This window comes from Balaenoptera musculus, chromosome 11, assembly GCF_009873245.2.
Source record: "Balaenoptera musculus isolate JJ_BM4_2016_0621 chromosome 11, mBalMus1.pri.v3, whole genome shotgun sequence".
NCBI classification, from domain to species: domain Eukaryota; kingdom Metazoa; phylum Chordata; class Mammalia; order Artiodactyla; family Balaenopteridae; genus Balaenoptera; species Balaenoptera musculus.
This window is the reverse complement of record NC_045795.1, coordinates 40595525-40622861: the sequence shown is the minus strand read 5'-3', so window position 1 is coordinate 40622861 and position 27337 is coordinate 40595525. Positions and strand designations below refer to the sequence as shown.

The 27337-nt window shown below is 55.0% G+C and overlaps 2 protein-coding genes across 4 annotated transcripts in view; one reads left to right on the top strand and one right to left on the bottom strand.

The window, feature by feature from the left end:
- Positions 1–594: 594 nt before the first annotated feature.
- Positions 595–27337, top strand: part of ITPR3 (inositol 1,4,5-trisphosphate receptor type 3) — a 67055-nt gene continuing 40312 nt past the window's right edge. The window contains exons 1-5 of one of the 3 annotated variants that reach the window (XM_036867858.1): positions 595–621; positions 829–974; positions 15940–16010; positions 25235–25356; positions 26965–27051. In XM_036867858.1, coding sequence (XP_036723753.1) covers positions 886–974; positions 15940–16010; positions 25235–25356; positions 26965–27051 — 369 coding nt within the window. In that variant the 5' untranslated portion in view covers positions 595–621; positions 829–885. The other 2 variants (XR_005021725.1, XM_036867859.1) reach the window with 2 other exon arrangements.
- LOC118903453 (ubiquitin carboxyl-terminal hydrolase MINDY-1-like) lies at positions 22405–23679 on the bottom strand (the record flags this gene model as incomplete). Its single annotated transcript, XM_036868584.1, is given in 3 exon segments — positions 22405–23178; positions 23180–23499; positions 23502–23679. Coding segments are annotated over 3 exon segments (945 nt in total), but the record flags the coding sequence as incomplete, so codon positions are not given.

The following is a 27337-nucleotide window of genomic DNA, read 5'->3' as shown; positions in this document are numbered from 1 at the left end:
AAGCCCGAGCACTTTCTGTTGTGCAATGAAAAGGCTTTTCACGTTGAGAAAAATGAATCTCGATTTGCGCTGCGAAGGAATGAGCGCGCCTCTCGGCGCGAGACGGCTCTCAGCTGGGCGCGGAGACGGCGCGGTGGCCGCAGGGCGACCGCGGCCTGGGCGCTCGGAGGCACGTCCTCCGCGCGCGGCTCAAGGTAGCGCCCGCGGGGTCGTTGGACTCCCCCTTCCGCGGGCTGCTGCACGGCTCTCGGCGACCCGAGGGCCGAGGAGTAGATAGTTCGGGGAACCTCGAGGGCGGAGAGCCCCAGCTACGGCTGGGCCTCCTGGGGATGGCGGTTCCGCGAGTCTGGCTGGGGACTCGCCGGAACTGAAAACCTGTCCCGCGAGCCCGCTGGGGCCCCGAGACCCCTCGGAATCGCGCGGGGCAGGAGGCCGGCTCGGCGTCCGGGAGACCGGGCCGGGACGCGCTAGGGGCGCGGGAGGAGGGCCGGCGCACGTGGGTGCCGGCGGGCGGGCCGCAGCCGGGTGAGGGGTGGGGGCGGGGTGTGGCTTCTCCGCCTCCCGGGCGAGATTTACATGTGTGTGTGGCGGCCCCAGACTTCCTGCTCTGCTACGCTGCAGGTACGCGCGGGCCGGGCCGGGCGGGCGGCGGGTGAGCCGAGACGCGGGCACCTCCTCACCCGGACGCCACCACCGGCTCCCGGGCCGCGCCGCGCAGCCTTCCGCCCCGGGGGCTGCTAGCCCGCCCCGGCCGCGCCGAGCGCCCGGCTCCGAGGTGGGGGCGCGCCCCTCTTGGCCTCCCCGGTCATCTCCGCCCTCTGTACCTAGCCTGGCCGCGCGCCCCTGGGCGCCCCCACCGCCCAGGCTCCCCGGAGGGCCGCAGCCATGAGCGAGATGTCCAGCTTCCTCCACATCGGGGACATCGTCTCCCTGTACGCCGAGGGCTCCGTCAATGGCTTCATCAGCACTCTGGGGTGAGTGAGCCGAGTTCGCGTGGGCGGGGGCGGGGGCGCGGTGGGCCCTGGTGCTAGTTGCGTGCGTCCTGCTGCCTCCCGCCGACAGAGGACCTGGACGTCCCCAGCTTTAAGGAGCGGGGGAACGGCTCGCCTCCTTCTTTCAGAGAAAGGAAGTGAAATGTTTGCCCAGGTAAAGTCGGGCGCCCAGCCGGAGTTGTCAGGAGGCGCCCCCCTTCGCGAAGCCTCCACCCTGGCGCTCTCGCCCTTCTTCAGAAGGGGCGGGGAGGCCGAGACTTCCTCTGCAGGTGGTCCCTGTGCGGGGGCAGGTGGGTGGCTGGGGCGTTAGTTGGGGAAAGGCATCCGGGCCTGGAAGTGACCGACTCTGGGGTGGGGCGGAGCCGTGGGGGGGTGGGCAGGCTCAGCCCGGAGTCCTCTAGTAACAGACCTGTCGCACCTTTGAAGGGTCGCACCTTTTCCTCCTAGCTCTCTCCTGTCCTGCGCCCCCCCCCCCCGCCCCCATCACTAAGAGTGTCTTCGCAGCCCTCCCCTTCCAGGCGTCCCAGGTTCCTGCCGGCTGCCCCCTTCTCCCCGCCTCTCCCTGTCAATTTCCTGAGTAGCTCATCTGGCGCCTCTGGGTCCCTGGTCCCAGGATCTCTGGAGCGCTTTACCAACATTAATTAATTCTGGCCGCCACCCCCCAGGGTCTGGATAAGCAAGGAATCAATTCAAGTCCCTGGAGAGAGCCAGGCCTGAAGCTGGCATAGGGCAGGGCAAGAATTAGAGCGAATGGGTTTTATCTTCAGAGAGCAGTTGAGTGAGTCGGTGGCGATGGGGGGTAAGAGTGATTTCTCCACCTCTCCAGCCTCAGGGCAGGGCCTGTTACCTTTGTCACATTTTCGGTCTGGGGACTTGTGTTAAATGGTCTCATCTTCCCCACCCCACCCAGCCGTTTTATTTTAGGGTAAACCCACCCTCTTCTGCTGACCCTACCCTCATCTGGATGCCAACCAGCTGCAAGGTGCCCCCTCCCTGGGGGCTTTGGAGGACAGCCTTGACACTCTGAGCCCAGGGCTGGCTCACCCTGAGCTGGGGAGGTGGGCGTCACCTGGCTCTCTTGGTGTCTTGTTGGGAGTTTAGCTTTAGTCCTGTGGGAAAGATCGGGAGCGTTGGAGGGCTGGCTTAGCCACCGGGGAATGGATGCTGACTTGGAATTCCAGAATACCTGCGCTCCTTATCTCAGCACCCTCCAGGCCTTCTCATTCCCCTCCCCATTCAGATGTGGACTCCCCAGCCCTGCGTCCCCTCCCCGATACATCTGACTTGTTTTGCTCAGTTTACCAGAGGATGGGGGTGAGCTGCATTCCCAGCACATAGTAAACACGTCTGATAGCGCTGAGGGAAGGAGAAGAGACTGTGGGGACGTGGGGGATGCAGGGGCAGACGGTGGCCCCCTTCCTGGTGTCTGAACAATGCTGGGGGCTTTTGGGAAATGACCATCTTCTCTGTTGCTCTGAGTGCCAGGCTCAGGGCTGAGCACACTGTGGGGGCTTTTTTAGCACCTGGGAGGATCTAACAGAACCAAGGCCGACCACACAGGCCTCATGCCCTCACTAGGGATTCCCTCTATTGCTTTCTAGCACAGCTCCCTCCCGCCCTGGCCCTTCCTGCCCCAGGAAGCTGCTTCCTACAGTCCAGTTTGATTCTGAGGCAGGGCCTGGTGACCGCCCAGAGCCCTTCTACTCCAGGGGCCGCTTCCCAGTGCAAACATCTCCAGGAGCTCCCAATTTCCCGCCGGTACACGCCCACCCTCCTGGCACTCCCACCCTCCCAGCCTGGCCTTCTAGCACTGACATGTGCTGGCCCCAACTTCACTTTCTATTTTTTTTTTTTCACCACCCCCTTCACGACCCTGACACTCCAGGTGCACCACCTGGATTGGGATGCCTGGAACCTTCCCCACGCTCTTGCGGTCTGGTGCGCTCTTGCGGTCTCGGTCTCTTTACCTTTGCTCCTGTTGCCCCTGCCCTTTAGCCAGTCTCCACCTGAGTAAATCTGACCCACCCTCTCAGACCTGGTACAGAGTGGCCTCCTTTGTGAGCTCCAACCCCCCTCCCCCACCCCAGCAGAATTAACCCCTTTTCCCCTGTGCTTCGCACTGCTTTATACACATTCCTCTCGGGTGTTAATTGTGTTGTTTTACAATTAGTTGAAGGTTTCTCTGTAGGGCCCTCTAACACTGGGAGCTTTGCCAGGATTGACTGATTAATTACCCCATTCATCCACTCAGGCACTGTGCTGGGCACCTTCTCAGAACTAGACTCAGTGAAGGAATGGTTTCTAAACACCATAAGGCATCGCTACTCAAAGTGTAGTCCTTGATCCAGCAGCATCAGCATCACCAAGAAGCTTGTTAGAAAATACAGAATCTCACACCCCTGCCTGTCCTACTGAATCAGAATCTGCATTTTGAGCCCCAGGGGATTTGGAGCTTTAAAGAGAAGCATTGCTCTATGTGAGTCTCTCTCTGCTCCAGCCTCACCGGAATCTTTCTGCCTCCATCCTCAGCTCTGGTCCCCTTTGCCTTCATCCTGGCTGTTGGTGCCCATGTCTGCGAACCCTGGAGGCTGATTTGACTGAGTTCCCAGGCGATCGCAATGCTCGGTGCCCAAGAGGTGCCCAGTAAGGGCTGGAGAAAATGAATTTGATGAGGACAGGGGCAACGTTGGTGGACAGTGGGACTGGCTCAGCTGGGGGGTGGAAAGGATGGGGGACATTGGTGGAGGAGGGAGTCTGGGGCAGCTTCAGATTCCAGCCAGGCTCTGCAGAGCCAAGTGGAGGAGGCCAATTAGAGCTGCCTGCGTAATTAGAGCTCCCGGTGAAGATTGTACATTAACTCTGGGTTGGGAGGATGGGAGGGGTCTGGGGAGTGGATCCTGGAGCAGGTTGAGACCTCAGCCGGGAAGGGAAAGCAGGCCCACACCTGTTCTTGGGAGGAGAGCATGGCCAGGGACACTGCCTTGTCCCTCGCTCTGGGTGGGAGGCAGCAGAGGCCAGGGCTGCAGCGGCAGGTCAGGGCCACTTCAGGTGAAGGATTTACTATGGCTCCCGGCCAGTGGCTGTGGGGAACTGGCCCTGTGTGCAGGGTAGGCCCCTCAGGTTCTCATGTCCAGTTCCTAGAAGGTCTCTTTTGAGTGCCCAGAGGGGCGGCCCCGAGACCACTGGGGTAAGCTGGGGAGTGCAGGTGAACTGGGTCTTGCAGTTGAGCTCCCAAGATTTGTCAGATTGCCTCTGCCTGCACATGGCTGGGCCTTGGAGCACCATTTGGGGGCTCTCAGGGCCTCTGGACCTGTGTCACCCAGGGCTGGGTGATCACAGGGAGTAGGGTCAGAAGTGACGTTGGGATTCCGTGTCTATCTTCCAGCCGGATCTTCTTCCCCAGGAGGGTGGGCATTGGAGGTCAGGACCCAGAAAACGTGGAGGAAGTCCCAGGTCCCCAGGGTCAGGACCTGCTTTGTCACTAACTGGATGGGTGATTTTGGCAAGGCCCTCCCTCTCAGAGTCTGTTTCTATCAGCCTGGTTGTCCTCTAAGGTGCTCTGTTTGCACCCGAGAATCTTCCTGTGGGTCTTTAAAAAAAATTCCAGCTCCCATGTCCCATGTCAGACCAACTGTATTAACATTTCTAGGGGTGGGCGTCTGAGGTTTGGATTTTTAAAGCTCCCCAGTGCTTCTAATGTGTACGTGGGGTGCGGGGGGTCCCTTCTCAGGGCCCTCTCAGGCTGACAGGCTGTGAGGAAGCCTAGCTGTTGGGTCTGCCTGCCCCTTGGTCCAGAGAGCCCATCTCTTAGCCTTCATCAGACTTCATTAAGTCATTCAACAAACATCTAATGAGCACCTACTATGTGCCAGGCACTGTTCTAGTCACTGGGGAATCAGTGGTAACCAAGACAGAGTCCAGCCTGTTCCAGTCTGTACAGCGGAGAGCTGGGAGAGATGGTCTTTAAGGGCCCTTTGTTCCTTAAGGCCCTGAGGCTCATGTGATTCCAGGAGGGGGCGCTGCCCCTCCCGTGCAGACGACATTCCACGGGCAGATTTCAGACCTGCCGTTGGCTTTCACTTAATGGTGACTTCACTGGAATGAGATGTTGGACTTACCCCTGTCCTGTGCCCCAAGGCAGGGTCTCAGCCTCCACTAGGCCAATCCATACAACTCATGTTTTTTTGGAAAATGTATATTTTTTTCTTTTTTTTTTTTTTTTTTTTAAAAAGGTTACACACTATATGATTTTATTCACATAACATTCTTTTTTTTAAATTAATTAGTTAATTTATTTTATTTTTGGCTGCGTTGGGTCTTCGTTGCTGCGTGTGGGCTTTCTCTAGTTGCGGCGAGCGGGGGCTACTCTTTGTTGCAGCGCGCGGGCTTCTCACTGCGGTGGCTTCTCTTGTTGCAGAGCATGGGCTCTAGGCACGCGGGCTTCAGTAGGTGTGGCACGTGGGCTCAGTAGTTGTGGCTCCTGGGCTCTAGAGCGCAGGCTCAGTCGTTGTGGCGCACGGGCTTAGTTGCTCCGCGGCATGTGGGATCTTCCCGGACAAGGGATCGAACCCACGTCCCTTGCAATGGCAGGCAGATTCTTAACCGCTGCGCCACCAGGGAAGTCCCTCTTTTTTCTTTTTTAAACATTTATTTATTTATTTATTTATGGCTGTGTTGGGTCTTCATTTCTGTGCGAGGGCTTTCTCTAGTTGCGGCAAGTGGGGGCCACTCTTCATCGCGGTGCGCGGGCCTCTCACTATCGCGGCCTCTCTTGTTGCGGAGCACAGGCTCCAGACGCGCAGGCTCAGTAGTTGTGGCTCACGGGCCTAGTTGCTCCGCGGCATGTGGGATCTTCCCAGACCAGGGCTCGAACCCGTGTCCCCTGCATTGGCAGGCAGATTCTCAACCACTGCGCCACCAGGGAAGCCCCTTTTTTCTTTTTTAAATGAAAAAATTTTTTTGGCCATGCCCTGTGACTTTTGGGATCTTAGTTCCCTGACCAGGGATTGAACCCAGGCCCCGGCAATGAAAGCTCCGAGTCCTAACCACTGGACCGCCAGGAAATTCCCATACATATTTTTTTCCTGATTAAAAAATAATATATGCTCCATGGAGAAAACTTGAAAAACTAAAATAAAAATTATCTGTAATACCACTGTGATTATATTGACAGCCTCTATATGGACTTTCTAGCCTTTTATGCACGCAAATAAAGATTTACAAAACAATATCACATTGCACATCTGGCTTTGTATCCTGTCTTTTCGGGGGGAATACATTAAACTGTATTTTCCCATGCGTGCCAGCCTACGACTGTTGTGGCCACAGAGCATCCCCCGGTATGATGTACCTTCATTTACTTAAGCAACTCTAGTATTGGGCATTCAGCTGGTCTCTAAATTTTTTGCTGTTCCAAACAATCTGCCCTGAACATCCTAGTCCATACATGCCCGAACACTTGTCCAGTTATCCTCTCAGGATAGATTCCCAGAAGTGGAATTCTGAGATCAAAGGGAAGGCACATCTTTATTTATTTTTCCTGCCGCGGCACGTGGCTGCGTGGCTTTTGGGATCGTTCCCTGACCATGGTTTGAATCTGGGCCCTCAGCAGTGAGAGCTCAGAGTCCTTACCTCTGGACCACAAGGGAACTCCCAAGGCACAGCTTTTACCTTGCTGGCTCTAACTCTGCACATTACTCTGGTGGCGGAGGAGGTGGAAACGGGGACCCTGCGCCCTGGGGGTCTGGCCCACTTCACGTCACGAGTTTGAGAGTGTTGTGCTAGGGGTGTGGGGAGTAATACCAGCCCCTGCCCTCGAGGTTGGGCCAGGTTGGGCGTGGCGGCTGCAGTGGGGAGGGGGTGAAGTAGACAGAGGGGTGGTGTGTGGGTTGCCTGAGGACAGGATCAGCCCCAAGGTCCCACTGAGGGACTCCAGGGACCCAGGCTGCATGCAGCTCCTAGGCCTTAAAGAATCCTGCTGTAGCCACTTGCTCACACTCTGTCCTGCCCTGCGTTCCTGACCCCATGTCCCTTCCCCTCCTCTCCCTTCCCCTCCCCTCCGCTCCCTGACTTGGCCCAGTGGGGCTGTGGGGTGGAGGCTTGGGCTGGAGGTGGGGTGCTGTGCTGGATTTTAGGGTGGGGTCACAGGAGCTTTCTGCTGTCAGTTTACGGGCAGGTGTCTGGGTTTCAGTTACCCCTGAGCACACATCTCCTGCAGTCTACCCCGAGGCCTGCTCGCCACACTTCACCCCATGTGGAGCTGGGGGGCTCCTGCCTGGAAGTGGGGGCTGTGAGGGAGGTGGGAAGGAGGCCTGGGAAAGGGGGAGGAGAGCAGAGCCCAAATCTCCAGTAAGTTCATCACAGGCCTCTGAATGTCAGCTCTGAGCTCCCCGAAGTGCGTCACGCGGGTCACGCCCAGTAGTGGTAATGGTTCCCAGCAGTTGTGCCTGTAGCCAGCCTGCTGCAGGGAGGACCCCTGGCTTAGTGGGGCTAAGCGATTTGCTGGGGGTGGAGGTGGGGGCCGTAAGCCAGCAGGAGTCCCGCGTGCCACCGGAGAGGAGGCTGCAGGACTCTTCACACCAGGGCAGAGACGAGACTGGGAGCTGACAGCACAGTGCGCCTGGGGTGTGGGCTGGGGGGTGGGGAGGACACACTGCAGAGGGCTTCCCACCTGAGGAGACAGACAGTAGGGACTCCTTGCAGGGGATTGAGTGGGGGAGTAAAATGATCACAGTGGTGTGTAAAGGTACATATTTGTTTGGCTGGCAGGTGGGCAGAGCCAGGAGAGACAGTGAACATAAATCTTAGCCCAGGGGCAGCTGTGCATATTTGGTTCACAAATCCCTCTCCCATCACTCAGCCAGCCAGCCATCACCCGCTTCTTCCAGCCTGCAGGAGAGCCGGCTCTCCGGGGTCCGAGTCTAGAAATGGGTGACAGGGGTGATAGAGGTCATGCGAGGGAGAGTTAAGTCTGTGTCTCAGAGATGCTGCTGCTGACGATAAACGGACTTCACCGAGTGTTTACAGCTCTGGCCTGTGCTGTCCCTTTGACCCCTTACCACCAACCAGAGGCATATATATAATTTATAAAAGTAGAGAGAGGGACTTCCCTGGTGGTCCAGTGGTTAAGACTCCACATTCCCAATGCAGGGGGCACGGGTTCGATCCTTGGTCAGGGAACTAAGATCCCGCGTTCCACGTGGTATGCCCAAAAAAAAAAAAAAAAAATAGAACCATTTAGAACACCCACATACCCACCACCTAGACTTAATCATTGTTTACATTTTGCCATATTTGCTATGTTTCTTTTTTGCTGAAGTATTTTATGGTAGATTACATGCATTTTTTTCACCTCTACATCCTTCATTTTACAGGAAATAGGCTATGTTCCTGTGTAACCACAGTGCTGTTATCATACCAATTAGTAATTTCCTAATAGCGTCTGATGCCCAATCCATAGTCCAATACACTCTATTGTTCTCAGTCTAGCCTTGACCGCTGGTTTCTTTAAATTAGGATCTACTCAAGGTCCACGTGTTAATTTGATTCTTATGCCTCTTAAGTCGCCTTTAATCTAAAGCAACGCCCAGCCCCCACCTCTTTCTTCCCCACCCCATAAGGGGGAGGCTGTAGACTTGTCTCACTTTCTGGAGTCATCAGGGTTGCTTTGCTTCTCTGTTTCCCAGAGAGCCCTGCAGGGGTGTGGAGGAGGGTGGCCTGGGCTTCAGGGCTGCCCTGCTAAGGCTCCTCCAGCCTCAGTTACTCTGTCAGGTTTGCAGGGCTGAGAGCCCAGTCCCCGGATGGAGAGCAAGAGAGAGGCCTGGGCAGGGCAAGGCCGACCTGTGAGGGAAGGGTGGGCTGGGTGGCCCAGGGTTGCCCCTCTTCTGGGCCTTTTCTCAGTTCTCTCTTGTGTCTCCTTCTCCCCATCCCTCTTCTCCTTGGCCTAACAGAGACCCCAGGACTCGCCAGAGCCCACCCAGTCCTGAGAGCCAGAAACCCAGGCCTGCGGGCAGAGGCAGTGCCCCGAAGGCTTGCGCCCTGGCCAGGGGCCCTTATTTCTGTCAGGCCAAGTTTAGTCACTTTTGCTGCCTCTCTTCCTCACTGGAGAGGCTCTTGGGGGGTTCCCTGAGTGTGTGGCTTACTGTCCTTCCTAGACTTAAGCTCTCTGAAGGGATGAGCCATGCTTGTTTTAAATTCCATATACTGGTCCCTTCGGTGACTCAAAGTGGATCCTTGGCAAAGAAAGACCTGTAGAGGTCAAGTATATGGATGTTTTTGCAGGGATGCAGAAGTGAAGTTCTCTTCTCCGACGGGCCAGTGATCCCAGCGAGTGAACCTGGGTTCCTCTCCCAACATTTCTCCCCACCCTCACCTAGTGGTTGTGACTTTGGTTATTTGGGGAGGGGGAATCCAAGGCCCCCATCCTCCACCAGCCAGTCCCAGTGTTCTGACAGTGCCTGCTTTGGGCGTGGCCTTCTGTGGGTCTAGCCTAGATCTGTGGGGTGGTGGCCAGTGCCCTGGGCTGGGAGTCAGGAGATCTGGGGTCTGGAACTGGCTGTTCTTTAACTTGTTGTGTGACCTGAGCTCATCAGTTTCCCCCTCCACCCTCCTTTCCAGGCTAGATCAGGGAGGGGCTGTCTGGGGACCCTTTGGGATTTCCCCAGTCTGGTGTCCTCCTCCCTTGGCTGCTCCTCTGATAGTCACTTGCCCCACTTCTAGCTCCCTTCTTCCTCCTATTTATCTAATCTTTCCGGACAGCACTGACCCACCCCACTGCCTTTTCCATGGCTCCCACCTGGATCTCAAAGTCCACCCTGGTCAGAATGGGGCCAGCCAGGCCCCTGGATGCATGTGCCTTTCCCTCTTCCTTCAGACCAAGGTCTTGGGGTGCAGACCCCAGGGGCATTTCAGGGACAGCGCCCTTCTCCACATCCTTCTAGAGCAGAGATATCCACCAGCTCCTGCTCAGAGGGTCCAGGGCAGGCCTGCCCACAGGCTTCCTGCCCGACCCTCCCTACCCGTACTACCCCCTCCCCTTGCCCACTCTACTGGTGCCCTATTGGGCCCTGCACAGTGCAGGCTCAAACTCATCTTGTGTCACCCAATGGATGGAAGGCTTACAGCAGACTGTCCTCAGGGCTCCTGAGTGTCCACTGGGCTGGGGGGGTGGGGGTTGGGGGGTGGTTTGCACAGGTGAAGGACGTGGCTCCTGTCCTCACAGCACACAGCATGGTGGACGTGAGCTTCCAGAGGGTGGGGACCATACCCAGCACATAATCCCTTTGCAGTAAGATTTTGTTGAACGGATGGAGACCTAGATTGTATAGGTGCCGTCAACTGACCAGCTGTGTGGCCCAGGTGGTCCCTTTAACTCAGTGAACATCACAGTGGACTGTGGTAAGAATGGAATGAGGTATCGGGTGTAATTTATAAATTAAGTGTTCTGCACAGCGGAGCGTCGGTTTTTCTAAGATGATCTTGGCTGGGGTGCCTTTAGTTAAGGGGCGATGCCTCATGTGGTGGAAACGGGCTGGGAGCTCTTCAGGAGCCTAAGCGCGGCGTTGAAGATGGCAGGACTCGGAGGGGGTTTCTGCGTGTGCAGAGGCGTGGAGGGGGGGACAGCGAGATCAGGGGGCTGGCGGGGCGCGGGAGTAGGCCCTTCCCTGGACCTTGGGCGGAGATGGACGCGCTCAGGAGGGGAGGGGGACAGTGAAGCGACGCGGCAACTTCTCCCAGGAGAACCCGGCTCTGGTTACAGCGCCAGGTGCGCATCGCAAGCCGGACACCAATCCACACAGATACCTTCACCAAGAGGGAGAATGGGGGAGCTACTGCCCGGGATGTAGGTGCCACCAGGTGGGGAGGGGTCCTCCGGAGCCGCCTTCCGCGGGCTCCCGGGCGGCGGGGGAGGAAAGCGCGGGCGCTGGTGGCTCGTCCCGCGCCCCGTCCCTCGCGCCCGCCTCCCATCGCCCCCGGGCGCTCCTGGCCCAGGCCCAGAGTCTTGGCGGCGGCTTGCAGGCAGGCCGGGGCGAGGCCGCGTTCGCATCCCCTCCGCGACGCGGCTGGGGCGACGGCCACACACTGGGAGGCGAGTTTCGCTTCTCGGCGGGGGCGGGGCCCGGGCGGGCAGAAAGCGCGCTGCGGCCTCCGCGCGTCAGCTGGGTCTCGGCGGGCCGGGGCGGGGTTTCGGAGGGGCGGGGGCGGGGCGCTCGGCGACCACCTCACTGCCGCTCCGTCTACCCAGAGGGACAGAAGGCCCGGCCGCGCCCTCTGAGGCTCCTCCTCCATCAAAACTTACCTGTCTGCTGTCCCAGCCCTTGCAGCCCGTCTGATAAGGGCTTTCCTGCTCATCTGTTAATGGCTTCATGGGACACTCCTCCCATCCCCTCCCGCCTAATAGCACCTTCTTGGGATGCCTCAGTCCTAAGGAGTAGGTTCAGAGGAATGGAGGGGAGGCTTGTGAGGGGGCGCTTGGGGACATTTTGGGACTCTTTAAAACATCCTGCTGCTGGCTGCCTTCTTTGCCTGTGGACTTGGTGGAGGCCTGCCCTAAGCTACAGCTAGGAAATGAAATGATGGGGAGGGCGAGGTGCCATCCCTTAGAGGTTGCAGGGGAGGGGTACAGAACGTTCCCAGGGATGTTGATTTTGCTCATCCAGAACCCACACTTGGAGGAGGGAGGGGGTGGAATGTTGGATCCAGGAGGAAGTTCTGAAAGTCCCATCTTCCTGACCTTGTTTTCCTGATACCTTGCGGGAGCCCCCTGCCTTTTTTTTTTTTTTTTTTAACCGTCCACGTGGCTTGCTTCTCTGTTCTTACCATTCCTGTCCCCTCTTGGCTGCAGGTCTGGGATGTTTCCTTCCCAACCTTGCTTGAAATTCCCCCCCTGGAGGGCATGCTCCCCTCCTGACCAGTCCCTCCCCTTTTCTAAGTGGCTTCAGCTTGAGCTCCCAAAGCAGTGCCCTGCTTTGTAAACCACTGGGCACTGGGGAGGGGCTGAGTTGGAGACAGCAGGGTTTCAGAAGCTGTGCCAGAGTGGGCGGGGACAGAAGGACATCCACATAATGACCAGGCAGATTTGTGCCAGGGGGATTAGGAAAAGCACGCCAGGCATCCACTTTTGCATGTCTTTTTCCTGCACTTGTGACCCAGGGGAGGGATGGAGGGTTCCGGGGTGAGGATGGGTTTTCCTCAGACAGGGAGTCTCTGGGGAGGTGGCCTACACAGGGCCTTGTGCACTGGTCAAGATGGCGGCTGTGGGGACTACGCCATCCTCTCCTCAGTTGCACCAACTTCCATGATGCCCTATGGCTGTCCAGCACCCCTAGCAGTGCCAGGTGCCAGGCCGTGGCCGAGGCTTCCTCCCCTCCCCTACCAAAACTTACCTATCCTGTGTTTCCTCCCCTCAGGGCTTTGCCAAGAGACAACCAGCTAATCTGATTCACTAATCTCTTACAGGAAATTCTGTGAATTATTCAAGGTTTTGCACAGCTTCTGCCTCTTCTTTCACACCTTGTCTGATTGGCCAAGCTCTGACCTCTCCCTTCCCTGGGTGAAATCCACAGATTGGCACCAATGCATATTCCTTATATCATGAACTCATTCTGAGTATGTGACTTGTCTTCCCGATGAGATTTTAAACTCTCTTAGGGACCTTATCTTTTGCTTCTTGTGGACTTCCCACAGCAGCTAGTAAAATGATTAATTGACTCAATATGTATGTCGTGTGTGCCCGCTCTGCGCCAGGCAGGTGGTCCAGATGCTGAGGATACAGGAGGAAGCGGAACAGACACATCCCTGTCCTCATGAATCTTCCATCTCAGGTTGGGGGGGATAGGAACCAAAATAAATAAAATATGTAGCAGGCTGGGTGGTGATATGGAGAACAGGGAGGAAGATGAGAAGTGTGGGAGAGAACAGTTTACAGTTTTTAAAAGGATAGGGAGGGAGGGTGTCCATGGGAATGGGTCATTTGAGGTGAGATCTGAAGGAGGTGAGAGAGGGAGTCAGGAGGGTGTCTGGGGCAGAGAGTTCCAGGCAGAGGGAGAAGCCAGGGTCAAATCTCCTGGAATGTTTGAGGAGCCTGGAGGAGGGCTGTGGGCTGGAGCAGAGTGGGCCAGGGGCTGGGGGAGGAGATGAGGTCTGAGAGGTAAGGTGGTAAGATCATGTGGGGTCTTTCAGGCCATTGTGAGTTCTTGGGTGGGTGGTTCTCTGAGATGGGTGGTTCTGGAGGGTTCTGAGCAGAGAGCTGCCCTGATTTGACTGACCTTTTAAAGGGATCCCTTTTCTGCTAAGTGGGGAACAGGCTGTAGGGAGATGAGAGGGGGGGGCCAGGAGACTAATGGGGAGGCAGTTACATCCAGGTGAGAGCTGGTGGGGGCCTGGACAGGGTGGTGGTGGCAGCATGATGAAAAGAGGTCAGATTCCATACATATATATTTTTTTTAATTTTAAAACTTAATTAATTAATTAATTAATTAATTAATTAATTTTTGGCTGCATCGGGTCCTAGCTGCGGCACACGGGCTCCTCGTTGTGGCGTGCGGGCTCCTATCTAGTTGTGGCGTGGAGGCTCCAGGGCTCGTGGGCTCTGTAGTTTGTCGCACACAGGCTCTCTAGTTGAGGCGCGCAAGCTCAGTAGTTGTGGCATGCAGGCTTAGTTGCCCCGCGGCATGTGGGATCTGAGTTCCCTGACCAGGGATCGAGTCCGCGTCCCCTGCATTGTAAGGCGGACTCTTTACCACTGGGCCACTAGGAAAGTCCCACCATATGTATATATTTTAAAAAATTTTATTGAAGTATAGTTGATTTACAATGTTGTGTTAATTTCTGCTGCACAATAAAGTGACTCAGTTATATATATATATTCTTTTTCCTATTTTTTTCCATTATGGTTTATTACAGGATATTGAATATAGTTCCCTGTGCTATACAGTAGGACCTTGTTGTTTATCCATCCTATATATACTAGTTTGCATCTGCTAATCCCAAACTCCCAGTCCATCCCTCCTCCATCCCCTCCACTGGCAACCATGTCTGTTATCTATATCTGTGAGTCTGTTTTTGTTTCTTAGATAGGTTCATTTGTGTCATATTTTAAAGTCAGATTCCATACATATTTTGAAGATAAAGCCCACAGGGTTTCCTCACAGATTAGGTTTGAAGGGCGAGTGGAAGAGAGGACCAAGGATAGATCCAAGGTTTTTGGCCTAAGCAATTGGGAGGATGGATCAGCTGAGATGGGGAGGACTTCAAGAAGAGCAGGAGCTCAGCTTGTAACGTGCTGAGTTTGCGATGCCTGTGGACATCCAAGGGGAGATGTGGAATGCGCAGTTAGATCTACGAATCTGGAGTTTGGGGGAAGAGGGATGGCAGAGGTGGAGGTGGGAGTCATCAGTGAATGTATAAGTGGTGCTTTGAACCCATGCTTGTGGCCGAGATGACCAAGGGTCAGTGCTGATGGAGAAGGGGAGAGGGCTAAGGACTGAGCTAGAGTCTGGGGACGGGGAAGGGGACCAAGTGAGTCCTCACAGCAAGCTGCCCTCTCCCCTCCCCTCCCTGTCACAGAGAGGTCCCCCACAGCAAACACCCCCCCCCATGCTGCTGGGACCACCTCTGTAGAGATGAGAGCTCCAGGGACCTTGGGATCAACCGGAGGTTTAGCACAGCTGGGGCAAGGAGGCTGTGAGGCTAGCTAGGGAGTGGGTGGAGGTCAGATCACAAAAGGCCTTGTTGGCCAATCCAAGGAGGAGAGGCGCCGAAGGAGGCTTTGGAATTAGCTCTGTGGCTTCAGACAAATTATTTAATGTTCAAACCCAGTTTCCTCCTCTGTAAAATGGTGCTCATGACTAGCCCCTTGGGGGAAGTTGGTGAGAATTCAGAGGAAGTGGTTGTGAAGTGCTGAGATAGAGTTGGCCCCTGAAATGGTGGGTCATCATCATCACTTTGTCCTAGAGGCTGGGGTGGCATTGAAGAATGTTAAATGCAGGAATGGGTGGATGGATGGATGAGTGGGTGTCCTCCAGAGACTCAGGATTAACCTCAGCCATGGCTGGAAGGGAGGAATTTCAAGCCCAAGGGTGACCAAAGCAGAGAGTATGAAATGGACCTGACTGAGGTCGGGAAGGTGCAAGGTTCACTGTCCTGTCTTTGAGACCTGGAGGCCTGTCCCCGTAGTTTGGTGTCTCATAAGCTTCTCTCATCTGTTCGTCTGTCTCTAGTCTCTCTCTGCTTCTGTTTCTTATCCTGTTTATCTTTCTGACTGTCTTTTCTGTCTCTCCCTTCCTCTCTGTGTCTCTGTCTCTCGGTCCCCTTCTCTCGTCCTCCTCCATCACCTGCTGCCTTTTCAGATCTGGGCAGGGTCTCAGGGCTATGACAGGAGTTATATCCGCAGTGTGTGACAGCCCAGACTGGCAGCAGATCCCCATGGGACAGCTCCAGCTGGGGGGTCGGGGGTGGGCTGGGTGTGTCTCTGAGCTTTTTGTGGGGTCTCCCCCATCCCCACCCAGGAGACCTCGCCTTTTAACAGTGGTGCCAGGAAAGGGGATGACCTGATGGCAGGGGGTTGTCAGTGATGGAGAAGTTTCTTTGTTTTTTGTTCTGTTTTTTTAATTGAAGTATAGTTGATTTACAATGTTATGTTAATTTGTGCTGTACAGAAAAATGATTCAGTTATACATATATATACATTCTTTCTTTTTTCATATTCTTTTCCATTATGGTTTATCACAGGATACTAAATATAGTTCTCTGTGCTATACAGTAGGACCTTGTTGTTTATCCATTCTATATATAAAAGCTTATATCTTCGAACCCCAGCCTCCCACTCCATCCCTTGAGAGGTTTCTTTGGAGACCTCCCTGGTGCCCTGGAACCCCCTGCCCTGAGGGAGGGACGCCTGGGGAGGTGGGTGTCTTCTTTCTGCTGACCCAGCCGCCTTGTCCTCCAGGTTGGTGGATGACCGCTGTGTCGTGGAGCCCGCGGCTGGGGACCTGGACAACCCTCCTAAGAAGTTCCGAGGTGAGACCTCTGCTCCCCCCACTAACTCCCCTCCCTCTCCTGGCTGCTGAGTCCTGGACCTCGGACAGAACCTATTCAACCCAGGGGCCCAGTGGGCGGGTTAGGCAATGTGCCGCCCACAGCCCCCTCGCACTGCTGTCTGTGGAACCCCCATCAGCTTGAACGATGCCATCTTGGCAGGATGGCCTCTGCCTTCATTTTCCGGGGGCCACACCCCACTTCTCAGGGGCACACCCACTTCTGGCTGGGGGCCCGTTCTCCCCAGACCTCCCCACCACCCACAAGGCTTTCTTTGTCTGTGTGACTGGGCGTTTTCTGAGGGAACAGGGGAGGAAAAGAGAATCTCCTCAGGTGTTAGGAGGCCCAGGGTGAGAGCCCTTCTCTGTGCCGCATGGTGAGGGGGTTGGACCCCATGGTCCCCGGGCAAGTGCCTTCCCTCTCTGTGTCCTCCGAGGTCAGTGGGCTCCTCAGCCCCGCCCCACAGGCCCAGGGGCCCTCGTGAGGATGAAATGATATCCTGCTGTCACTGCGCCCCACAGGGGAAGGTGTCATTGTGGTGATTACTTGTGAGGCTGAGACAGACAGGCAGACGGAGCCTGGGCGTGGTGGGCAGGTTGGGAGCAGGCAGGAACACGCCAGGCCGTGCCACCTCGGCTGCCCATGTGGCTGCTCCTCTGGGGAGAGATCAGCTGGGATTGTCCTCGAGCGGGATGCGGTTGAGGGAGGGGAGTGGGATTCAAGACAGTCCTGTGGCATCCTTGGCGCTCTCTGTCTGCTGGGGGCCTTGCCTATCTGTCGGAGTGTGGAGGAGATAGAAGGGCTCCTCCCAGGCTGCAGGGGGGCCCCACATCTACTGTTCTGCTTCCATCGTGTGCCTCTGAGTGGGGTCTTAGGTCAGGACGTGCCTGGCTCTGTGGGGCCCGCCTCTGGCACTGGACCTTCCTCACCACCGCAGACCCCTCTGTCCTGCCCCATCTGGCCGCACTGCCTCTCACCTCATCCCTTACCCCTGGCCCCTCCCTTGTTCCCTCTAGCCACACCAGGCCCGCTGCTTTTCCTCATATTTATTAGCCATGCTCTGGGTAAAGATGGGGGTTTGGGGTGGTCGTGTGGGCTGCCTGCTTGGAGGTACAGCTCTGGCACCTTCCCGGAGCCAGAAATAGGAGAGCTTTGATTTCTGCTCTAGCTGAGGGTTTTGGGTGAATTCTTGGGAAGAACTTAGAACGGAAGAGAGTGGTTGAGGTCCCGAGGCTGGGCTGTGCCAGGGCAGGGAGGGGACCGGGGCTGAAAGGAGGAGGTGGGTGGTGTGTCTCGGTGTGTGCAGTCAGCTGTGTGGCGTGATCGGTGGTGACAGGGAGGTGGGTGTGGCAGAGGAATATTTGCCCTCGAGTTCCGGTAGACAGAGTTTGGGGCCAATTTTTGACAACAAAACAGCTACTTAGCAGAACAAGTGCTCCTTTGACTTCTTGTCCTCCTCCCACTCCCTCCTTTCTCTTCCTCTTTATTTTCCCAAAGCCCGTGAGCAGGGCCCACCCCAGCGTCGGGGGCTGTTCCGTGGTCCCCGAGGCTGTGCTGGGCCCCACCAGCTCCGGGAGATGCCAGAGGGGCTCAGCCTCCAGCCTCCTCCCCACCCACCCTGCTCCTGGCCTGGCCTGGGTGTCTTGGTGAGGCGGGCAGAGGCCCCTCTGGACCCCCTGTGGCCCAATGTGGACCTGAGAAGAGCCCACCTTCTGGGACAGAGCCAGGTCTCTGTGCAGCCCCTTGGCTGGCGAGTAAGTTGGCGCGTGAGAACCTGGGACAAGAGACACAGACTCCAACCTCTTCAGCTTTGAGGTTGAAGCCCAGAGAAGAGAAAGGTTGAGCTTGGCCTCCAACCCTGGAGTCCTGGTTCTCATTGTTCCATGTTTCTCCTGCAAACAGCCCCGCCCTGGAGGGAGGTCCCAGCAAGGGCGTGGGGACCATGGCAGGCATTTTAGAACTTGGTGGGAGCTCATCAGTGATGGCCAGGGTGTCCTGAGGCCACCCTGGGGTGGGCCCGGCCTTGGCTGGGAACTGTGGTGTCTCCCTCTCTCCCCGCACAGCTCGCGCCTCCTTCACCTGCTGACCCCGGAGGCCCCCAGGCTGGGTCGGCCAAGCCCGTGAAGCCCCGGCCCTGCCTCCATCAGCCTCTGATTAGCTCCCTGTTTGTGGTTTCAGCTCCTGCACCTTCCAAGGCCATCCCAAGCCCCGACATGTTCAGGGAATTTTTTCCAGAGTTTGCAGGGCCCTGGGAGGCCCAGGCTGCCAGTGCCCCAATGTGTAGGGCACCCCACGCCAGCGCAGCCTCCCTGACCTCCGCTTTGTTGTAGGGGTCTTGGGTTATGGCTGCTCAGAGTCCTGCTCTCCTGGCCGGGCCGGGTCTGGGCAGGTCCCCTCCCACAGCATGGGTGCGGGAGACCCATTGCAGAAGGACGCACCTCCCCGTCCACCTGGGAAGCTCAGTGCTCACACCCCCGGCTAAGGCGACCCCACGAAATGTGTAGCAGTCACTTACCCACATAGTGGGCAGCAGGTGCCGGGGAGGGGGCTGATGAGGGGACCTCCCTGTGCTTGCACCCTGGGTGCCCTCCGCCCCCAGCCTCATGCCTCTGCTCTACCTGCCCATCTTCTAAGCCCGGTTTATTGTTACTTTTATTAAGATCCACTTCAACTACTAAAATGAAAAATTAAGGAGAAAGATAACACACACCCATGCACCCACTACTGAGCTCTCTCAAATCCTTTTTCCTGTGTTTATTTCAGGTCTTTTTCATTTTTAAAGAGATAGCATCTTATGCATGTAGCCAAAGCCCCCTGTGTCTTCCCCTGACCTCTTTCTCTTCCCCGTCCGCAGAGGCAGACACTCTCAGAAATCGGTATGCCTCATTCAGGGGCCTATTTTTATGCTTTTGCTTTAATACGTAGAGATATTTCTATGATGAATTATATAGGGTATTCTTTTCCATTTTTCCAACGCTGTATGTTGAAGGTAGCCTTCTGTACCATCGGTGGCTTCTCTTGTTGCGGAGCACGGTCTCTGGGCACGTGGGCTTCAGTAGTTGTGGCACATGGTCTCAGCATTTTGTGGCTCACGGGCTCTAGAGCACAGGCTCAGTAGTTGTGGCGCGTGGGCTTAGTTGCTCCACGGCATGTGGGATCTTCCCGGGCCAGGGCTCGAACCCGTGTCCCCTGCACTGGCAGGCAGATTCTTAACCACTGCGCCACCAGGGAAGTCCTCTGCACTGTTTCTGAGACTTATCTGTATTGACCCACGTGGCTCTAGTTCATCTGTTTAATTGCTATGTAATATTCCACTGAGTGAGTAAACTGCAGTCCTTTTATTGGTTCCCCTGTCGATGGACGTTTATCTCATTTGCAGTTTTTGGCGATTGCCAGCAATGCTGCAGTGAGCACCCTGTACACGTATGTCTCCCTGGGCTTGCGGGCAAGAGTTTCTTGCGTGTGTTCCAAGGGAGGGTGACCTGGGTGAGAGGCATCTCTCCCGTCTTGCTAGGAACGGCCCTGCCGCCTTCCATGGGGGCTGTGAGTGTTCACCCCCACCCCTCGCCCCCGTTCACCCCTGCCAGACTGTGGGTGCATGGGGTGGGGGTGCCCTTGCTGCACCTCTATCCTGGCTACACTTGGTTTTGTCCCACTTAAATGTCTTCCAGCCCGCTGGGTGTGAAATGCCATCTCACTGTGGTTTTACTTTGCATTCCTCTGACTACTAGTGAGACATCTTTTCATATGTTTATGGGCCACTTAAAATCTTGTTCTTCATCTTTTCTTTTTCCTTTTTATAAAAGTAATACACATACAGGCTCTAGGATCCAGATGGGAGCATCCCATCCCACCCTCACTCACCTCCTGTCCCTGTCTCCAGGGACAACCCTATGAGAGAATCCGACTAGGTAGTTTATTCATCCGGTTACACCTCAAAACGTTGTGCAAACATCCATCGAGAATCTGCTCCCACGGCCCTCTCCCATCTCCACTGTTGTCCCTCCAGGTAACCACTTTCTTTAGTTTCTTACGCATCCTTGTGGTCCTTAATGCAACTGCAAACATATGTTCAGGCTTCCCCGATTTTCTTACACTGGGATAGCATTCTATATGCACTGTTCTATTCTTTGCTGTTTTTACTTTATGAGTCTTACTGTGGATAGATCCTACTGGAGATCTTTCCATATTAGTATATAGATATCTTGAACTCTCTTTCTCTCTCTTTTTTTCATTTAAAAACTCATTTTTGTCCATATCCTGGACAACTGTGAAAACAGTGTTCCTATGGTTTACATAGTTTTAAGCACTTCAAATATATTTTTTTTCAACTGTGGTGAATAGCCACGTGAAGTTTACCATCTTAACCACTTTTAAGTGTACAGGTCAGTGGCATCAGCCACAGTCTCATCAGCCATCACCGCCGTCCATCCACAGAACTGCTTTTCCTCATGTAAAACCGAAGCTCTATATCCATTAAATAATAACTCCCCACTCCCAACCCATCCCTCACCCCAACCACTGTCTGACTTTCCGTCTATATGAATCCGACTAGTCTTAAGTACCTCACATGAGCAGAATCGTACCTTATTTGTCCTTTTTGGCTTATGTCACTTAGCATAATGGCTTCAAGGTTTACCCGGATTGCAGCCTGTGTCAGGGTTTCTGACCCCGCCCCCCCACAGCTCCATAGCTGTCCTTCATGTGGCTCCATCGTAATTTATTTAACCAGTCCCCTCTGATGGGCACGTGGGCTGTTTCTAATCTTTATCATTCCCGACAGTGCGGTGAAGACCCTTGTCCCTTGTCATTTTGTACAAATGCAGCTGTGCTCTTGGAATGAAGGACCCGTGGGGAGATTGCTGTGTCCAAGGGAGGGGGCATCTGTGGCTCTGATCTTTTGTCTTGTGCCTTGTCCAACAGTGTAATAAGAGAAAGCAAAGCCATTCACTCTTTTCATCGTTTCTTCTGCTTGCTACCCCAGGTTTTGCTTATTCCAGGAGACTTTCTCTCTCGGCCCATCCCTCCACTTTCTCCCCTCCCCCTGCCCCCAGCAGCACGCTGTCGCTGTTGTAGATTCTCCATCATCACCTTTATTAACCCAGGTATCATAGTCACACCTTAATTTCTCATCCTGTCAACTCCTGCAGTGCTCTGCCTCACGTCTGCCTTCCACCAACCATGCGCCCTTTTAGTTTTACATCAAGACTGAATAAGCTTTGCATTCTTTTCTGTAACCACAATGGAGTCTTCGGTGTTCTATAAGTTGAGTCTAAATGTTAAAGATTAGAAACAGATGTTTACATGATTTATACAGAGTTTATGTGTAATTGTGGCTGGATAACTTTATTCCCTGTGCTCTGTTCTTGTCTCGAATCCCCTGCTAGTGCTTTGCAACCTTGGTTGGGCAGCAGAACCATTTGGGATCGGGGGTGGGGGTGGGGTGTGCCTTTCACGATGCATATCTGCAGGCCTTGCCCCCTACCAAGATCTATGGGGGAGCTGAGAGTTTGTATTTTTTAAATCTCCCCCCACCCCGGATGATTCTATGCAGTGGTAGTGAGTTTTGGAGTATTGCATACCTTAGTTTCGGGGAATGTCAACTGACTTTAATAAAGGAATATCCTCTTGTCTAAAGCCTCACCAGCCCTGTGCCCCCACACCCACAGGTGCATTCCCCCCAGCACACACAGTCCTTATGGTAGGACACCCCCCTGGACCCAGACTTTTCTCTTGGCCTTTGCTGCTGCTGGTCCTGCGCGGGCCCGGTCTCCTGGCTACCCTTTCACCCTCTCTCCTCTCTGCCCTTCTGCCCCACAGTTTGTTGAGAAGGAAGGTTCTGGCCCCTCTTGGGTTTTGGACAGGGCCGCCTTTGGGCAAAGAGCACAGCAGAGTAAAAGCATGGAGATGTGCATTGCTCATAGGGGTGGGCCACAAACACTTTAGAGGGCTCAGATCATTTATTCATTCAACAAGCATTTTTTTTTTGACTCATGTTTCTCTTCTTTTTTTTAAACCATTTTTAAAAATTGAAGTATAGTTAATTTACAATGTTGTGTTAGTTCCAGGTATACAGCACAGTGATTCAGTTATACATAATGTGCGTGCATGCGTGTGTGTGTGTGTGTGTGTGTGTGTGTATATTCTTTTTCAGATTCTTTTCCATTATAGGTTATTACAAGATATTGAATATAGTTCCCTGTGCTATACAGTAGGTCCTTGTTATTTATCTATTTTATTTTTTATTTTTTATTTTTTTCTCAGGAAAGAAGTTTTATTTCCAAACCCCTAGGAAGGCATTACAAATAATGGAGATAGAAACCCAAATTAAACCCTGAAACAAACAGATGGCTGGATACGGGTGGGCCTGCAGGAGCAGAAAGTAGGGGAGATGTGTTCTAGACAGGGACCTCACCCTGGAGCCTGAGTCTGTATATTAATGTGACTATTCTGGGGAAAGGGAGTTGGGAATCAGAAATCCTCACCCCACCAACCCCAATGTTGCCCGGGATGGTTGGGAGGAAGAGGAGGCAGCACGTGAGGGCAAAGACGTCACCAAGTCTGACCTTGGCATTTACTGCCTGCCCTGATCCCCAACATTCCATAAATAAGTTACCCTGCATATCTCAAGTTGAGCTGGGGAGCAAGCAAAATAGCCCCAGCCTCTGAAAGCGGAGGCAAGGCAGCCCGGCACTGAGCGGGGCTACAGGAGGACACGGTCGGACTCTTGCTTTGGCCTTTGCCGACGCTCGGCAGCTGGGCGTCCAAATGCAGCTCCTCTCCCCTGCGGTGACAGGGCCCGTGCTGACGCGGGCTGGGCTGCTTGGTGCTGTTGGTACGCCTCTTGCTGAAGTTGCTGGGCCAGCTCCAGGTCGCTAAGACCCAGTGTGCCTCGCGACGGCTGCTGCTGCTGCAGGGACAAGGCAATCAGGTAGTCCTGGTCCACCTGCTGCTGCTTTTCTGGGGAGCCACTCCCACCTTCTCCAGGTCCCTTGCCCAGGGAGTGACTTAGGTGAAAGTCAGAGTCACAGAAACAGTTGTCTCCGTCCACGTTGTGCAGGCTCTCCCACACCACTTGCTCCTCCTGAAGAAAGCCCTGGTCGGTGACCAGTAGGTACAAATGACCCTTGTGCTTAGTCATAGTGCTAAAAGTGGTTGCTCCGGAAAAAGACGCTAAGTTTGCCCTCCTTGGCAGCTGTTGTTAGCTCACACAGACCATGGTAGGTCAGCTGTGCGGCGGTGGTCTCCAGGAACTGCTCTGCAGTCAGGCTTTCTGTCACGAGGTCAGTGTCACTGGAGTGCTTGCAGGTGATGATCTTCTCTACCAGTTGGTTGTAACTCAGTTTCCCAACTGCACTCACAGCCTCAGGACTCCGTGGATCAACAAGCCAGCCATGGTACAGAGGTATGCCTAGTAGGTCAAAGACACTGCACTCAGGTGTATACTCAAAACCAGAGACACCTGTGAATAGAAATTGACATCCAGACCTGTGGCCAGTTTAGGCAGCACTGCCATTGCATTGTCCACATTCTGCTGAAAATTAAGCTGAAGTCCTTCTGACTTCTCCTGGGGCTTGATGGACAGAAGGCTGTCTCCAAGATGGGCCGTGAGCTCATCTGATGTGATCACTTCCTTCTGAGGTGGCAGCTTCTATTTATCTATTTTATATATAGTAGTGTGTATATGTTAATCCCAAACTCCTAATTTATCTCTCCCCCCAACCCCCCCCCCCATCCCCTTTGGTAACCGTAAGTTTGTTTTCTGTGTCTGTGAGTCTCTTTCTGTTTTGTAAGTTCATTTATGTCATTTTTTAAGATTCCATATGTAAGTGATATCATATGGTATTTGTCTTCCTCTCTCTGACTTACTTCACTTAATATGATAATCTCTAGGTCCATCGATGTTGCTTCAAACGGCATTATTTCATTCTTTTTTATGGCTGAGTAATATTCCATTGTGTATATATACCACATCTTCTTTATCCATTCATCTGTTGATGGACATTTAGATTGCTTCCATGTCCTGGCTATTGTAAATAGTGCTGCTGTGAACACTGGGGTGCATATATCTTTTCAAATTAGAGTTTTCTCCTGATATAAACCCAGGAGTGGGATCAACAAGCATTATGTGACATATATATAAAGGAAGCATGAGGCAGGGCCCTGTCTCTGTGATCTGCTCCCCCAGGGGCCCCTGTCCAGGTTCCCAGCACAACCGTCTTCCTGTGTTTCTGCTGCGGGAGCACTGCTGATTGTGGAGGCACTGTGGCCTGGGAGGGGTCTTAGAGGCTGTGAGCCCTAAGCCCTGTGCCCTCCTGGGATTCTCTCCTGTGACGGGGAGCTCACTGCCTCCCAGCACAGCTCATGCTATCGTCAGGCCCAGTCCCCGTGCCAGCATTTCACCAGGACCCAGAATCCTCTATCCCTTCACATCACACTTTAGAATAGGATTTTCGAACTCATGCCTCCTTTCCAGAAGTAGAAAAATCTGACATCCTTTCTGGAGTTTGGGCTTATGAAAATCATTGATGCTTTATCTGTGTCCAGAATAAAAATCAAGTAATAAAGAACCTGTTTTTGGAATTTTGATTGGCGCTCTCTTAGGTTGAGTTCCCTAGAAGCAGAGTCTACAACGGGAGAATTATTGAGGAGGGGTCCCAGGAGGAGTGTGAGGGAGCCGAGCAAGGAGGTGGTTTCAGGGGAAGAGAGGCCTCAGGCTGATCCCACAGGGACCACTGCAGACGGTCCCCTCCTCCTGCCAGTGGATGGAGGACACCCCTTGGGGGGTGGGGGGAATGTAACTTCCCAGGCATCTGTGGGCAAGATGGGGGTGGGCCAGAGAAGGATGCTGATGTGAACGGTCAGCTGCCAATGTCCACAAAACCTGGACACAGACAGGGCATGGGGTGGTGGCCCAAGGGCCTCTGATAAATCAATCTCCCGTGGGCAAGAGGGCACGCGTCTGCCTCCCAGGTGAGATCCCACTCTCAGACCTGCTTCTGGGCCCCTCCATTCTGCTCAGCACAATCCAGGATGCTCCGAGTTCCACGGGGGTCTTCTGACCACTGCCTCTCTACCCAAGAAGGGCGGCGGGGTGGAGAGGGGTGAGGAGAGCAGAGGTGGGCTTTGCGGGCAGGGCTGCAGGCCGGGGTTTTCCCCTGAGCCCCGCATGAACCGAGCTCCCTCCTTTTGCCCTCCCTCCTCAGACTGCCTTTTCAAGGTGTGTCCCATGAACCGCTACTCGGCCCAGAAGCAGTACTGGAAGGCCAAGCAGACCAAGCAGGACAAGGAGAAGATTGCCGACGTGGTGTTGCTGCAGAAGTTACAGGTGTGTGCGCGCAGGTGTGTGTGCACAGGTGTGTGCGTGCGCAGGTGTGTGCCCTGTCCCAGGGCGCATGGCTCAGTGAACCGTGGACTGCACTTCAGCTGCCAGCCAGGCCTTCAGCTGGACACCACAGTGCAGTGAACGAACTGTGCAGCTGTACATGGAGTTACCAGGGGCTCCTAGAGACAGTGGCTCCAGCGAACCTGATTTAAGAACTAGTCTTAACCTCTCCCCTCATTTTATAGAGTTGGAGCCTGGGGCCCTTCAAGGGGACTGGGCCATTGTGGTCATCCTACGAGTTGGCAGTGGGGCTTAGACGGTCCCTGGGTCTCTGGCCGACCTTGGTGTGTGGTGTGAGGGCCTGGGGTTGCTCTCAGGCCTCTCAGTTTACATCCTGGGCGGTTCTCTCTGGACAGAGCTCAGGGCGTCCGGCCCAATCCCCATGGAAAAGAGAGTGGGAGGCTTGGCTGTGGTCAGCAACGTCGCAGCCTGCTTCTGAGACCCTCCCCCGGGCCTGGGGCCCTGCCCCGCATCAGGCAGACCTTGCTTCCCGATATCCCCTTCTCTGGGGAGGTGGTGGGAAATGGGGAAAGGGTGGGCCCTACCCCCCAGCTGTGAACTGGGCTGGAAAGCGGGGCCTGGGTGTGGGCTGCTGAGCTCTGTTATAAATAAGGCCATCTCTCATCCTGGGCTGGGGGCCGTCACAGCTGCTTCCTGCTGCTGCCACAGGCCCAGGCTGAGCTGTGGATCTGGCTGGGCGTAGGGCATTCACGCGTGCGCAGACACTCAGAACCACACGTGGTCACACAGCCGTAGACTGTAGGTTTGTGGAATGTCACGTGGTACCGGGCATGGCTCCCCAGCAGCCATCCTCCCACCAGCCTCCGGCATGAGGCCCGGATAATGGGACTGAGGAGATGAAAGGGGCAGAGGGGCCACTGCTCCTGATGGAGGAGACAGAGCCCCCACCTCCAGGACCCCCCAATCTGATGGAGGAGGCACAGTGTATCCTCGGGCGGCTTCCAGTCTAATGGGACAGAAGAACCTAAAAAGGTGTCCTCAGTGGGATGCAAACCAAATCCTGGAGGCATCAGGGTTGGATCTGTCAGAGTTGGACGTGGCTCATCAGGGAAGGCTCCCTGGAGGCAGTGGGCTAGGAGCACACACAGTTTGGGGAGGGAGGGTCACAGAGGAGTGAGGGTGGAGGGGGAGGAGGAAATGGCGCCAAGCACACCTGCTGGCGTCTGGGCTGGGCCAGGGGTCCCCTGTTGGAGCACCAGGAGTCTGGTGAGGCAGGGGAGTGAGGCACAACCTTAGGTTATCTGCTGGGGATGTTGGGGCGTAGGGGGCTCACAGGCCTGCTGGCTGCCCCCTCTAGAGGGAGGTGGCGAGGAGGGGCCCGAGGGGAGGGATCTGGTGCCGCGGGCTGCGTGCTGTACACACTCTGAGCCTCATTCTCTCGTTGGTAGCAGGAGGAGCAGGCCAGATGGCCTCAGGAGGGTCACTCTGGGTGCAGTGCCAGGACCTGCGTGTGTGGGGGTGGTGGGAAGATGTGTCCCTCCAGGAGCAGGCTTCTGGGCCCGCCCTCCACCTCTGTGTGTGTCTGTGCAGCATGCGGCCCAGATGGAGCAGAAACAGAATGACACAGAGAACAAGAAGGTGCACGGGGACGTCGTGAAGTACGGCAGTGTGATCCAGGTGTGACGCCGGGGCAGGTGTGGGGGTGAGGGGTGCCAGTGCCATGGCACCACCCAGCCCGGGACTGTCTCTGTGACTGCGCGTCTGCCTCTACGTGTGCCCGTTGCTGTGTGGCCTGAATGGCTGTGTGCACGGGTGTGTGTTCAGCACTGTGGCCACCAGCACAGATTCTGGAGCCCCGAGGTCCGGGTTCACATCTTGGCTCTGTGACCTGGGCAAGTTACTTCACTTCCCTGGGCCTCTGTTTCCCCAACTAGACAATCAGGCCAGTGATAGTACTTCCCTC